At 44.3% G+C, this 12,500-nt stretch overlaps 1 protein-coding gene across 1 annotated transcript in view; it reads right to left on the bottom strand.

Moving 5' to 3' along the window:
- The window catches only part of ptpn18 (protein tyrosine phosphatase non-receptor type 18), a 20,484-nt gene that overhangs the window by 458 nt on the left and 7,526 nt on the right, over positions 1-12,500 (bottom strand). The window contains exons 7-16 of the mRNA XM_070840359.1: positions 12,078-12,140; positions 11,161-11,303; positions 10,687-10,753; positions 9,658-9,735; positions 8,566-8,658; positions 6,783-6,829; positions 5,135-5,260; positions 3,809-3,981; positions 3,639-3,728; positions 1-528 (exon numbers count right to left, since the gene is read on the bottom strand). The exon at positions 1-528 is cut by the window's left edge and continues 458 nt beyond it. Coding sequence (XP_070696460.1) covers positions 455-528; positions 3,639-3,728; positions 3,809-3,981; positions 5,135-5,260; positions 6,783-6,829; positions 8,566-8,658; positions 9,658-9,735; positions 10,687-10,753; positions 11,161-11,303; positions 12,078-12,140 — 954 coding nt within the window. The 3' untranslated portion in view covers positions 1-454. The remainder of the gene's footprint in view (positions 529-3,638; positions 3,729-3,808; positions 3,982-5,134; positions 5,261-6,782; positions 6,830-8,565; positions 8,659-9,657; positions 9,736-10,686; positions 10,754-11,160; positions 11,304-12,077; positions 12,141-12,500) is intronic.

Here is a 12,500-nt window from a genome sequence, read left to right as displayed (position 1 = left end):
GGATCAAACAGGCCGCATTTCTTCTTCTTCTGCTGCTTTAATGTGTTTCTAACGGGATCAAACGGGCCGCGTTTCTTCTTCTGCTGCTTTAAATGTGTTTCTAACGGGATCAAACAGGCCGCGTTTCTTCTTCTGCTGCTTTAAATGTGTCTCTTGGATGTACTTCCTGCTTTGTTGTGCTGCAGCTACAGACAGCAGCTAAAGTCAAAGTGAAAAGTCTGCACTGGGGCTTTTATTTTGAAAACTGAGTGGATTCTCTTCTGTCTGACTTCCTGCGCTGCTTGACTTGAGCAGAGCGCCAAAACGCTCCTGAAGGGTTAAACTAGAGCGGACGCAGACGCTCCCGGTGGGATTCGACCTTCAGTCAGTCCTCTCACACAGAATCTACTTTAATGCTCTCGTCCAGTCGGGTCCCAGCGGTCCACTGGGAACCAGTTTGACCGGTTCGGGCGTTTCACCTCTCCAGTCGGCTCCACTCGGCAGGAGGGTCTCGGGGTCCTCTGGGCTTCTGGATACGACAGTTAAACCCTGAAAGACACCAAATACCAACACACCGATAATCAGTTCTGTGGTTCTGTAAAAGGTGATGTCACACACTCCAACCAATCAGGGGAGAGCAGGAAGAGACTGTGATGTTGTTTTGGGGATATTTCATGTGAACGCTGCTTCACGTAGACGCTCTCCCCCACATGGTCTCTGCCGTCAGACCTCAGTCTGTTCCTTTAAGGTTCAGTGAAGGTCTGAGACTGATCTGGAGTCAGTCCATCAAAACCACAACGTCTTGTTTTGTCTATTCTCTACACCCACTGGTTTGAAGCCTCGAGCAGTTTCAAAATCGCCATCTTGATTTTGGAGCCAGAAGTGAAGCATTAATTTTATCCCTGCCTCTGATTGGTCAGTGAGCAGGTAGCCCCGCCCTAAAGCCCCCCCCTTCCTGGTGTATCTTCCTCTAAATGGACCATAATTTAATACCGACCAATCAGAGGACGCTTCTTTATAGACTGATACCGACCAATCAGAGGACGCTTCTTTATACAGACTGATACCGACCAATCAGAGGACGCTTCTTTATACAGACTGATACCGACCAATCAGAGGACGCTTCTTTACAGACTGATACCGACCAATCAGAGGACGCTTCTTTATACAGACTGATACCGACCAATCAGAGGACGCTTCTTTATAGACTGATACCGACCAATCAGAGGACGCTTCTTTACAGACTGATACCGACCAATCAGAGGACGCTTCTTTATACAGACTGATACCGACCAATCAGAGGACGCTTCTTTATAGACTGATACCGACCAATCAGAGGACGCTTCTTTATAGACTGATACCGACCAATCAGAGGACGCTTCTTTATAGACTGATACCGACCAATCAGAGGACGCTTCTTTACACAGACTGATACCGACCAATCAGAGGACGCTTCTTTATAGACTGATACCGACCAATCAGAGGACGCTTCTTTACACAGACTGATACCGACCAATCAGAGGACGCTTCTTTACACAGACTGATACCGACCAATCAGAGGACGCTTCTTTATAGACTGATACCGACCAATCAGAGGACGCTTCTTTATACAGACTGATACCGACCAATCACAGGACGCTTCTTTATAGACTGATACCGACCAATCAGAGGACGCTTCTTTATACAGACTGATACCGACCAATCAGAGGACGCTTCTTTACAGACTGATACCGACCAATCAGAGGACGCTTCTTTATACAGACTGATACCGACCAATCAGAGGACGCTTCTTTATAGACTGATACCGACCAATCAGAGGACGCTTCTTTATAGACTGATACCGACCAATCAGAGGACGCTTCTTTATACAGACTGATACCGACCAATCAGAGGACGCTTCTTTATAGACTGATACCGACCAATCAGAGGACGCTTCTTTACAGACTGATACCGACCAATCAGAGGACGCTTCTTTATACAGACTGATACCGACCAATCAGAGGACGCTTCTTTATAGACTGATACCGACCAATCAGAGGACGCTTCTTTACACAGACTGATACCGACCAATCAGAGGACGCTTCTTTATACAGACTGATACCGACCAATCAGAGGACGCTTCTTTATACAGACTGATACCGACCAATCAGAGGACGCTTCTTTACAGACTGATACCGACCAATCAGAGGACGCTTCTTTACAGACTGATACCGACCAATCAGAGGACGCTTCTTTACAGACTGATACCGACCAATCAGAGGACGCTTCTTTATAGACTGATACCGACCAATCAGAGGACGCTTCTTTACACAGACTGATACCGACCAATCAGAGGACGCTTCTTTATAGACTGATACCGACCAATCAGAGGACGCTTCTTTACACAGACTGATACCGACCAATCAGAGGACGCTTCTTTACACAGACTGATACCGACCAATCAGAGGACGCTTCTTTATAGACTGATACCGACCAATCAGAGGACGCTTCTTTACACAGACTGATACCGACCAATCAGAGGACGCTTCTTTATACAGACTGATACCGACCAATCAGAGGACGCTTCTTTACACAGACTGATACCGACCAATCAGAGGACGCTTCTTTATAGACTGATACCGACCAATCAGAGGACGCTTCTTTACACAGACTGATACCGACCAATCAGAGGACGCTTCTTTACACAGACTGATACCGACCAATCAGAGGACGCTTCTTTATAGACTGATACCGACCAATCAGAGGACGCTTCTTTACACAGACTGATACCGACCAATCAGAGGACGCTTCTTTATACAGACTGATACCGACCAATCAGAGGACGCTTCTTTACACAGACTGATACCGACCAATCAGAGGACGCTTCTTTATAGACTGATACCGACCAATCAGAGGACGCTTCTTTACACAGACTGATACCGACCAATCAGAGGACGCTTCTTTATAGACTGATACCGACCAATCAGAGGACGCTTCTTTATAGACTGATACCGACCAATCAGAGGACGCTTCTTTACACAGACTGATACCGACCAATCAGAGGACGCTTCTTTACAGACTGATACCGACCAATCAGAGGACGCTTCTTTACACAGACTGATACCGACCAATCAGAGGACGCTTCTTTACAGACTGATACCGACCAATCAGAGGACGCTTCTTTACACGGACTGATACCGACCAATCAGAGGACGCTTCTTTATACGGACTGATACCGACCAATCAGAGGACGCTTCTTTATAGACTGATACCGACCAATCAGAGGACGCTTCTTTATAGACTGATACCGACCAATCAGAGGACGCTTCTTTATAGACTGATACCGACCAATCAGAGGACGCTTCTTTACACAGACTGATACCGACCAATCAGAGGACGCTTCTTTACACAGACTGATACCGACCAATCAGAGGACGCTTCTTTATAGACTGATACCGACCAATCAGAGGACGCTTCTTTATAGACTGATACCGACCAATCAGAGGACGCTTCTTTATAGACTGATACCGACCAATCAGAGGACGCTTCTTTATAGACTGATACCGACCAATCAGAGGACGCTTCTTTACACAGACTGTGTTGTGAACCAGTAATTAAAGAAGACAGCAAAAAGAAGGCTGTGTGAAAATGATGGACTGTCCCTTTAAAGACATACTGACCGATCCCACCAGGTGAACACAGGTTGGTCACGTCTGAGACTGACGAGGAGAGGTCTTCATATTCGTCGTCTGCTGGTGAAGGACAATCAGCTGGAGGAGAGAAGAGTCACGTATTTATCGTCTCCTACAGCACATCCACCCCCCCACCCTACCTGTCGCCTCCCTGTTACCTGGCAACAGGTTATATTCCCCGTTGTGACTGGCTGGTGTGGCCATGTCGTAGATGGGCGTGGCAGAGTGCGTCAGGCTGAGCGGTTTAACCCGGGGGCTGACCGTGCTGTAGATGGGAACAGCCGGCACTCCTGAGGGGTCGTTGTCATAGTGATGGGACGGGGGCAGCATCCTAAGGGGTAATTATCAGGAGACGGGAGTTCAAATATACTTTCTGAAGGACAAGAAACAGCAGCATCATAAAAACAACCACTGTTCACTAAGTGATTCCACAAACTAGCAGATCAGATCCTCTATTTAAAGGGTCACTCCCTCTGTGTCCACATCCTGGTGTGTGAGTGACTGGTAGGTAGTAAAAGTGTTGGAACTGGTCCAGTAGATCACCTCAGCCAGCAGCCACCAAACGGGCTGCAATGGCTGCAACGTGATCCTTTGGGACAACTGCACCTGATCACAGTAGGTCCACTAAAAGAGCTTGTTTGATCCACTGACAGGCTCAGAGTGTTATTCTAAGTGTGTGACAGCATCATGGAAAGGATCCCTACAGAGAGAGACCTGGAAGATCCTTTTGGTTTAACCACAAACAGCACACACACCAGACTACATTCACTAAAACAGGGATTTTAGAGAACAGGACACAGGAGCTGCTGCCTCCATCAGTCAGTGTGTCTGTGTTATTGTGTGTTACACAAGTATTGCGTGGGATCCAAACTAACTCTTTAAAACACAAAAGTCACACAATAACACAAACACACTGACTGATGGAGGCAGCAGCAGAGCAGCAGCTCCTGTGTCCTGTTCTCTAAAATCCCTGTTTTAGTGAATGTAGTCTGGTGTGTGTGCTGTTTGTGGTTAAACCAAAAGGATCTTCCAGGTCTCTCTCTGTAGGGATCCTTTCCATGATGCTGTCACACACTTAGAATAACACTCTGAGCCCAGACTGTTGAGATAAATCAGGGTGGGAAAAGTGGAGCAGCAGTATTTGTCCCTCATCTCATCATCAAAGTGACATCAACAGATATAATAAGTCAAAATGTATCATGTCAACATTTCAGCTTAAAAGTCAGAATCTTGACTCTTTGTCTCATTAGTCTTGATTGATTTGTTATTTCTAACATTTAATCTCCACAACGGAATAAATACAGATACCTGAAACTGATCAGTTTGGTCATTTATTGTAACATATGTAATATATCTAAACTACCAGAGGCTGTGTTCTTCTTTGCTGTTTTAAAGATGCATCACTAAGATCTCAAAATACCATTTGATTAAACTCTATAAAATGACAGCTGGGATCTGAAGAGGAGCTCCAGGTGTTTCCTCACCTGCTCTGGCTGCTGGATCCGGGCGTGGCCACACCTGAGTGGGCGGAGCTTGGCGAAGGTGGGTTGTGGTGTTTGGGCTTGTTGACCACAGCGTATGTGTCACTCATGTCAGTCTCCTGTGGCGGCCTGAATCCAGAAAGGAAGACGGATGACTCTGGGATGCTAGCTGCTAACACAGTGGCTCCAACACTGTTTTGTTTTTGACATTTGTGCTTGTGTACAGATTAAATACATCAGATACAACATCTTAATAACTCCAGTATTTTTATACATCATTTGTGTTTGAAAAAAGTTTTGTAATTGCTGTAATATCGCTCTTTTCACAGCCACCAGACTGCAGTGACAAAAACAGTAATTTTAGCTCACAGAACGCAGTATTTACTGCTCTGCTTTTCTTAGTTTCTTTGTGTTATTGTGTGACTTTGGTGTTTTAAAGGATTAGTTTGGATCCATCACAACATTTGTCTAACACATAATAACACAAACACACTAAGTGATCCAGGCTGTGGTGGACCAACAAACTCCTGTGTTCTGTTACCTAGAATTACTGTTTTTTTCAATAGAGTCTGGTGTCTGTAAAGAGAGCGAAAAAAGAGCTGTTTCTGGTTAAATAGAAATGATCCACTGAATGAAATCCAACAATTTTTTGTCCCAATCAGTTTGTCAGCGAGCAAAATATGTACAAAAAGTTACCAGGTTTAAAGATACACATTCAGAAGCGGCCGTTGTATCGCTCTCTCCAAAGCCACCAGACTCCATTGACAAAAGCAGTAATTTTACCTCTGAGAGTTGCTGGTCTGCTGCTGCCTGATTTCTTTGTGTTAATGTGTGACTGGTGTTTTAAAGGGTTAGTTCGTATCCAACACAATATTTGTCTAACTCACAACTACATAAAAAACCTAACAACAACTGGACACTAAGGAAACAGGAAGTGGAGCTCATCTTTGGGCTTTGGGACTACAGGTACCATGATGCATTGCAGGACTGACTGTACTGACCCAGAGCCTGGAGGAAGGAGAAGGCTGCAGCAGCTCGAGCTCACTGTCGGTTTAACGCGCCTCAGCAGGAAGTCGCTCTGGAGACAACTTCCTGACTGCGGTCGTCATGGTAACTGTGATTGTAACCAATGTGGTCCAACCAGACGGCCGCACAGGACGCTTCTCCTCCTCTCCTCCTTTCCTCTCCTTCCTCACCCCTTTCCTCTCCTCTAACCCTCACCATCCTCTTTCTTTCACTTTTCCTCTGTGCCTTCATTTACTTCCTCTTCTTCTTCTCTCTCACTTCTCCTCTCAAACTTCTCTCCTCCTCCTCTTCCTCCTCCTCCTCCTCCTCCTCTTCCTCCTCCTCTCTCTATCTCTCAGCCCTCTCTCTGCTCCGTCTCCATGGTAACGTGATAACACATGGGGATGGTGGGATGGAGGAGGAGGGTGAGAGAGTGTTAATTTAACACCTCAGGGTGAGAAATCCTGTCTGTCTCCCTCCAGACAGACAGACAGACAGACAGACAGACAGATAGATAGATAGATAGATAGATAGATAGATAGATAGATAGATAGATAGATAGATAGATAGATAGATAGATAGATAGATAGATAGATAGATAGATTGATAGATAGATAGATAGATAGACTGATTGATAGACTGATACCTGTTGATGGAGGAAACAGGTCTTGTTTTCTTCTCTGGTTTCTTCGGCTGGTGAACAAACAGAAACAGGAAGTGAACGAGTTTTACTGTTACTGTAGTATTTTACTGTGTTCTAGTACTGTCACTGTAGTATTTTACTGTGTTCTAGTACTGTCACTGTAGTATTTTACTGTGTTCTAGTACTGTTACTGTAGTATTTTACTGTGTTCTAGTACTGTCACTGTAGTATTTTACTGTGTTCTAGTACTGTTACTGTAGTATTTTACTGTGTTCTAGTACTGTTACTGTAGTATTTTACTGTGTTCTAGTACTGTTACTGTAGTATTTTACTGTATTCTAGTACTGTCACTGTAGTATTTTACTGTGTTCTAGTACTGTCACTGTAGTATTTTACTGTGTTCTAGTACTGTTACTGTAGTATTTTACTGTGTTCTAGTACTGTCACTGTAGTATTTTACTGTGTTCTAGTACTGTTACTGTAGTATTTTACTGTGTTCTAGTACTGTCACTGTAGTATTTTACTGTGTTCTAGTACTGTCACTGTAGTATTTTACTGTGTTCTAGTACTGTCACTGTAGTATTTTACTGTGTTCTAGTACTGTCACTGTAGTATTTTACTGTGTTCTAGTAATGTTACTGTAGTATTTTACTGTGCTCCTACAGTGAAAGTACTACTAGTACACAGTGAAATACTACAGTGAAAGTACTACTAGTACACAGTGAAACACTACAGTGAAAGTACTACTAGTACACAGTGAAATACTACAGTGAAAGTACTACGAGTACACAGTAAAATACTACAGTGAAAGTACTACTAGTACACAGTGAAATACTACAGTGAAAGTACTACTAGTACACAGTGAAACCCTACAGTGAAAGTACTACTAGTACACAGTGAAATACTACAGTGAAAGTACTACGAGTACACAGTAAAATACTACAGTGAAAGTACTACTAGTACACAGTGAAATACTACAGTGAAAGTACTACTAGTACACAGTGAAACCCTACAGTGAAAGTACTACTAGTACACAGTGAAATACTACAGTGAAAGTACTACGAGTACACAGTAAAATACTACAGTGAAAGTACTACTAGTACACAGTGAAATACTACAGTGAAAGTACTACTAGTACACAGTGAAACCCTACAGTGAAAGTACTACTAGTACACAGTGAAACCCTACAGTGAAAGTACTACTAGTACACAGTAAAATACTACAGTGAAAGTACTACTAGTACACAGTGAAATACTACAGTGAAAGTACTACTAGTACACAGTGAAATACTACAGTGAAAGTACTACTAGTACACAGTGAAATACTACAGTAACAGTACTACTAGTACACAGTACACTTACAGTAGTATACTACTGTAAGTGTAAATATTTCACAGTACTTTTACTGCAGTACTTTTACTGCAGTACTTCCTCCCCTCCTGTCAGTAGCCTGTAGTTTGGTCGTTGGTCCTCAGGTGAACAAGCGATGAGCTGAACAGAGTCCAGCAGCAGGTGTCCTGTGGAGTGAACAGGACTTACCTGTCAGCAGGTGTGCTCCACCAGCTCCACCAGCTCCACCAGCTCCACCAGCTCCACTAGTTTAAATCTTACTCCTCTCTGTCTCTGTGTGTCTGAACAATCTGCTCTCAAACTGTCTGTAGCTTAATTTGCATACAGGAAGTCAGTTGACAGTTTTCTGTTTCCTCTTTCTGCAGCTGCTCTCCGTTCACTTCCTCCACCTCTGCGCCCACAAAGCGGCCCAGCGAGCTCCTGCTGGGATTCTCTACCTTGGACTGGTTGTGGCGGGGGGGTCGCTCGGCCGACCGAAGGACCCGTTCGAACATGAGGGCGGCGGCCGTGAAGATGAACTGATACTGTTCCTGCAGAGAAGAGGAAGAAGACAGAGTTCTTCTTCTCTGAAGTTTCCCTCTCAGTGACTCAGTGTCACATCAGATTCACCACGATGTCAAACACATCAGTCGGTCTTTATTTATACGGCAACGAGTTATTGTCTTTATCTCAAGACACGTTTCACTGAAGGCAGTTCAGAGTGAAGGGTTCAAGACTCCCAACGCCAGCAAGAATCAGGGGGCAAAGGCAGGAAAACTCCCCTTTAACAGAGAAACTCCCCTTTAACAGAGAAACTTCCCTTTAACAGAGAAACTCCCCTTTAACAGACAAACTTCCCTTTAACAGACAAACTCCCCTTTAACAGACAAACTTCCCTTTAACAGAGAAACTCCCCTTTAACAGAGAAACTTCCCTTTATCAGACAAACTCCCCTTTAACAGACAAACTTCCCTTTAACAGACAAACTCCCCTTTAACAGACAAACTTCCCTTTAACAGAGAAACTCCCTTTTAACAGACAAACTCCCCTTTAACAGAGAAACTCCCCTTTAACAGACAAACTCCCCTTTAACAGACAAACTTCCCTTTAACAGAGAAACTCCCTTTTAACAGACAAACTTCCCTTTAACAGACAAACTTCCCTTTAACAGAGAAACTCCCTTTTAACAGACAAACTCCCCTTTAACAGAGAAACTCCCCTTTAACAGAGAAACTCCCTTTTAACAGACAAACTCCCCTTTAACAGAGAAACTCCCCTTTAACAGAGAAACTCCCTTTTAACAGACAAACTCCCCTTTAACAGACAAACTTCCCTTTAACAGACAAACTCCCCTTTAACAGACAAACTCCCCTTTAACAGCTATGTAGCTAAGCTAAATTTGGCTGCTTGTTTTTGATGTATTATGTTAGTTAGAGGTTTATACTGCTCTTTTTCTAGTACTTGTACTTTTATAGGACCGTTTCATGTCTAAATGTGTGCTGGAGTGACAATAAAGTTCCTTGAATCCTTGAATAAAACCGGTTACATACTTTGGTCTGGACTGCAGAGGGTCTCTGACTCCGCAGCTCCAGGACGATCTTCATGATGCTGAAGTCTGCTGTGATCTTCTGCACAAGAAACAACACGACAGTGTTTGTTTGATCCACTGACAGGCTCAGAGTGTTATTCTCAGTGTGTGACAGCATCATGGAGAGGATCCCTACAGAGAGAGACCTGGAAGATCCTTTTGGTTTAACCACAAACAGCACACACACCAGACTACATTCACTAAAACAGGGATTTTAGAGAACAGGACACAGGAGCTGCTGGTATCTATGAGTTAGTTAGTTTGTGTTATTGTGTGACTTGGGTGTTTTAAAGGGTTAGTTTGGATCCAACTCGATATCTGTGTAACACACAATAACATACACAAACTAACCAACCAAGAAACAGCTGACCAGCAACTAATGTCTTTTCCAGGGTAAAATTGCTGCTTTTTTCAATGGAGTCTGGTGTCTTTGAAAAGAGTGATATAATAACGATTTCTGGTTAAATAAAAATGATCTACGGGACCAATTCCAACACTTTTATGTACCTACCAGTCATTTAGACCATAAAATATGTACAAATAGGTACCAGCATTTAAGATACACTTCCATCAACAGCCGTTTTATTGCTCTCTTCAAAAACACCAAACTCAATTGACAAAAATAGTAATTTTACAAACAAGTTGCGTAGAGATCTATTGCTGCCTCATTTAGTAGTTAGTTTGTGTTATTGTGGGACTTTGGTGTTTTAAAGGGTCAGTTCAGATCCAACACAATATTTGTGGGACACACAATAACACAAACAAACTAACTGGTTAAAGCAGCAGTGGAGGTTAAGGGAGCTAAAATGACTGTTTTTGTAAATGGAGTCTGGTGTAAAGTTAACTCTCCTAAATTAAATGAATGAAAATGGCTGTAATGTGAAGTCCCCTCTGTGGTAAAATGAGGTTTTATTTCTCAGTAGTTTGGTGCAGCAGGAGCAGGACCGCTGGCTGCTGCTGCGTGGCCATGTGTTGTGTTACCGTGTGTTACCTTGGTAACCAGCAGGTCATGGATGTAGTCGAGAGCACAGATGACTCCGGTCCTCCCACAGCCTGCACTGTAACACACACACACACACACACACACACACACACACACACACACACACACACACACACACACACAGAGGAACAGATGCAGTGTGCATGTTAACTGTGCCATCGTTAGCAGGTGTTACCTGCTGCATATTCACAGCATCCTGCTTTCTGTGTGTGTCAGTATTTGTGTGTGAGTGTGTGAGTGTGTGTGTGTGTGAGTGTGTGAGTGTGTGTGTGTGTGTGTGTGAGATAAGCTGCCATATGTGTGATACGGCCTGTTGAATGTTAATGACCATCTGACCTGCGATCAGTGCTGCTGGCAAAAGCAAGTGTCAGTGATGATGTGGAATTAACAGCCGTTTAGTGTGTGTGTGTGTGTGTGTGTGTGAGTGTGAGTGTGTGTGTGTGTGTGTGAGTGTGTGTGTACCTGCAGTGTATGAGCAGAGGAGAGGTGTGTCCTCCCTCACTGCTCCTGACTCTCTCCAGCAGGTCCAGGACTCCTGATGCCTCGTAGGGAATATCGTGATCCGGCCAGGACAGAAACTGATACTGGATCAGAGAATGGCTGTCCTGGAGGGGGAAGAGGAAGAGGAGGAGGAGGTTACAGTGCAGATCTTCCTCTCATCCAGAACTCTGATGGATCTGAACTCTTCCTTCATGAGGAGCGGTCAGACATGTTTAGCTTAGCTTAGCATAAACACTGGGAGTGGAGGGAAACTGCTAGCATAGCTCAGCAGATCAGAACACGTCCGGTGTGAAAAGTACAAGAAAGTACAAGTACCTCAGATCAGCACTGAAGTACTGGAGTTAATGTAGAGGACACCATGGGGGGGTCACATGGGGGGGGGTGAGGACGATGTTGCATATTTCGTGCACGGCTAACAGTTGTGCTAGCTAGCTACTTGAGTTTGCTCTAATGCTAGCTCTTGTTCGCTAGGCTAAACATTTGCCACTATGCTAGCTGACGTTAGCTTCTGTGTTCTGCTACTAGCTGTTTATTAGCTATTAAAGAAAATAGTAAACATGATCAATGAACACTTGAGCAACGTTTCAACACGGACTCAGTGTCAGTGAACGCAGCGTGACCAGAGTGCTGTCAGAGATCCTCTACAGCTACAGATGTGTCACTACAGGCTGCGGTCCAGAGGTCTGAAGTGGTCTCCACTTCCTGGTGGGGTACCTGGGCTGTTGGTCTGATCTTGGATCTCTAGTGTTCTATGAACCATAAATACTTTAGTCCAAACTGCACTCAGGGTGAGGAGGACTTGTTTGGTCAACGTTCACCTGAACCTGAACACAGTCACAACCAGGAGGTCACAATCTGGTCCAGGTGATCCAGCTCACCTGCTGATGTGAGACCGTCAGAGCTCGGACCACCAGGTCTTCGTTAGGACGTGTCTCCCCCTGCTGGAGACACACAGCAACAACACATTTAACACACAGCAGCAGCCATGTTTATTCTGGCTGTAAAAGGTCACCTGACACACCTGAACTGAACGTCACTGGTAATCACCTGCACCTGATCACAGTAGGTCCACTAAAAGAGCTTGTTTGATCCACTGACAGGCTCAGAGTGTTATTCTAAGTGTGTGACAGCATCATGGAAAGGATCCCTACAGAGAGAGACCTGGAAGATCCTTTTGGTTTAACCACAAACAGCACACACACCAGACTACATTCACTAAAACAGGGATTTTAGAGAACAGGACACAGGAGCTGCTGCTCTGCTGCTGCCTCCATCAGTCAGTGTGTCTGTGTTATTGTGTG

This window comes from Pempheris klunzingeri, chromosome 11, assembly GCF_042242105.1.
Source record: "Pempheris klunzingeri isolate RE-2024b chromosome 11, fPemKlu1.hap1, whole genome shotgun sequence".
In the NCBI taxonomy this organism is placed as follows: Eukaryota; Metazoa; Chordata; class Actinopteri; order Acropomatiformes; family Pempheridae; genus Pempheris; species Pempheris klunzingeri.
Note: the sequence above shows the minus strand (reverse complement) of the source record. Positions and strands in the feature narration are given on the sequence as shown.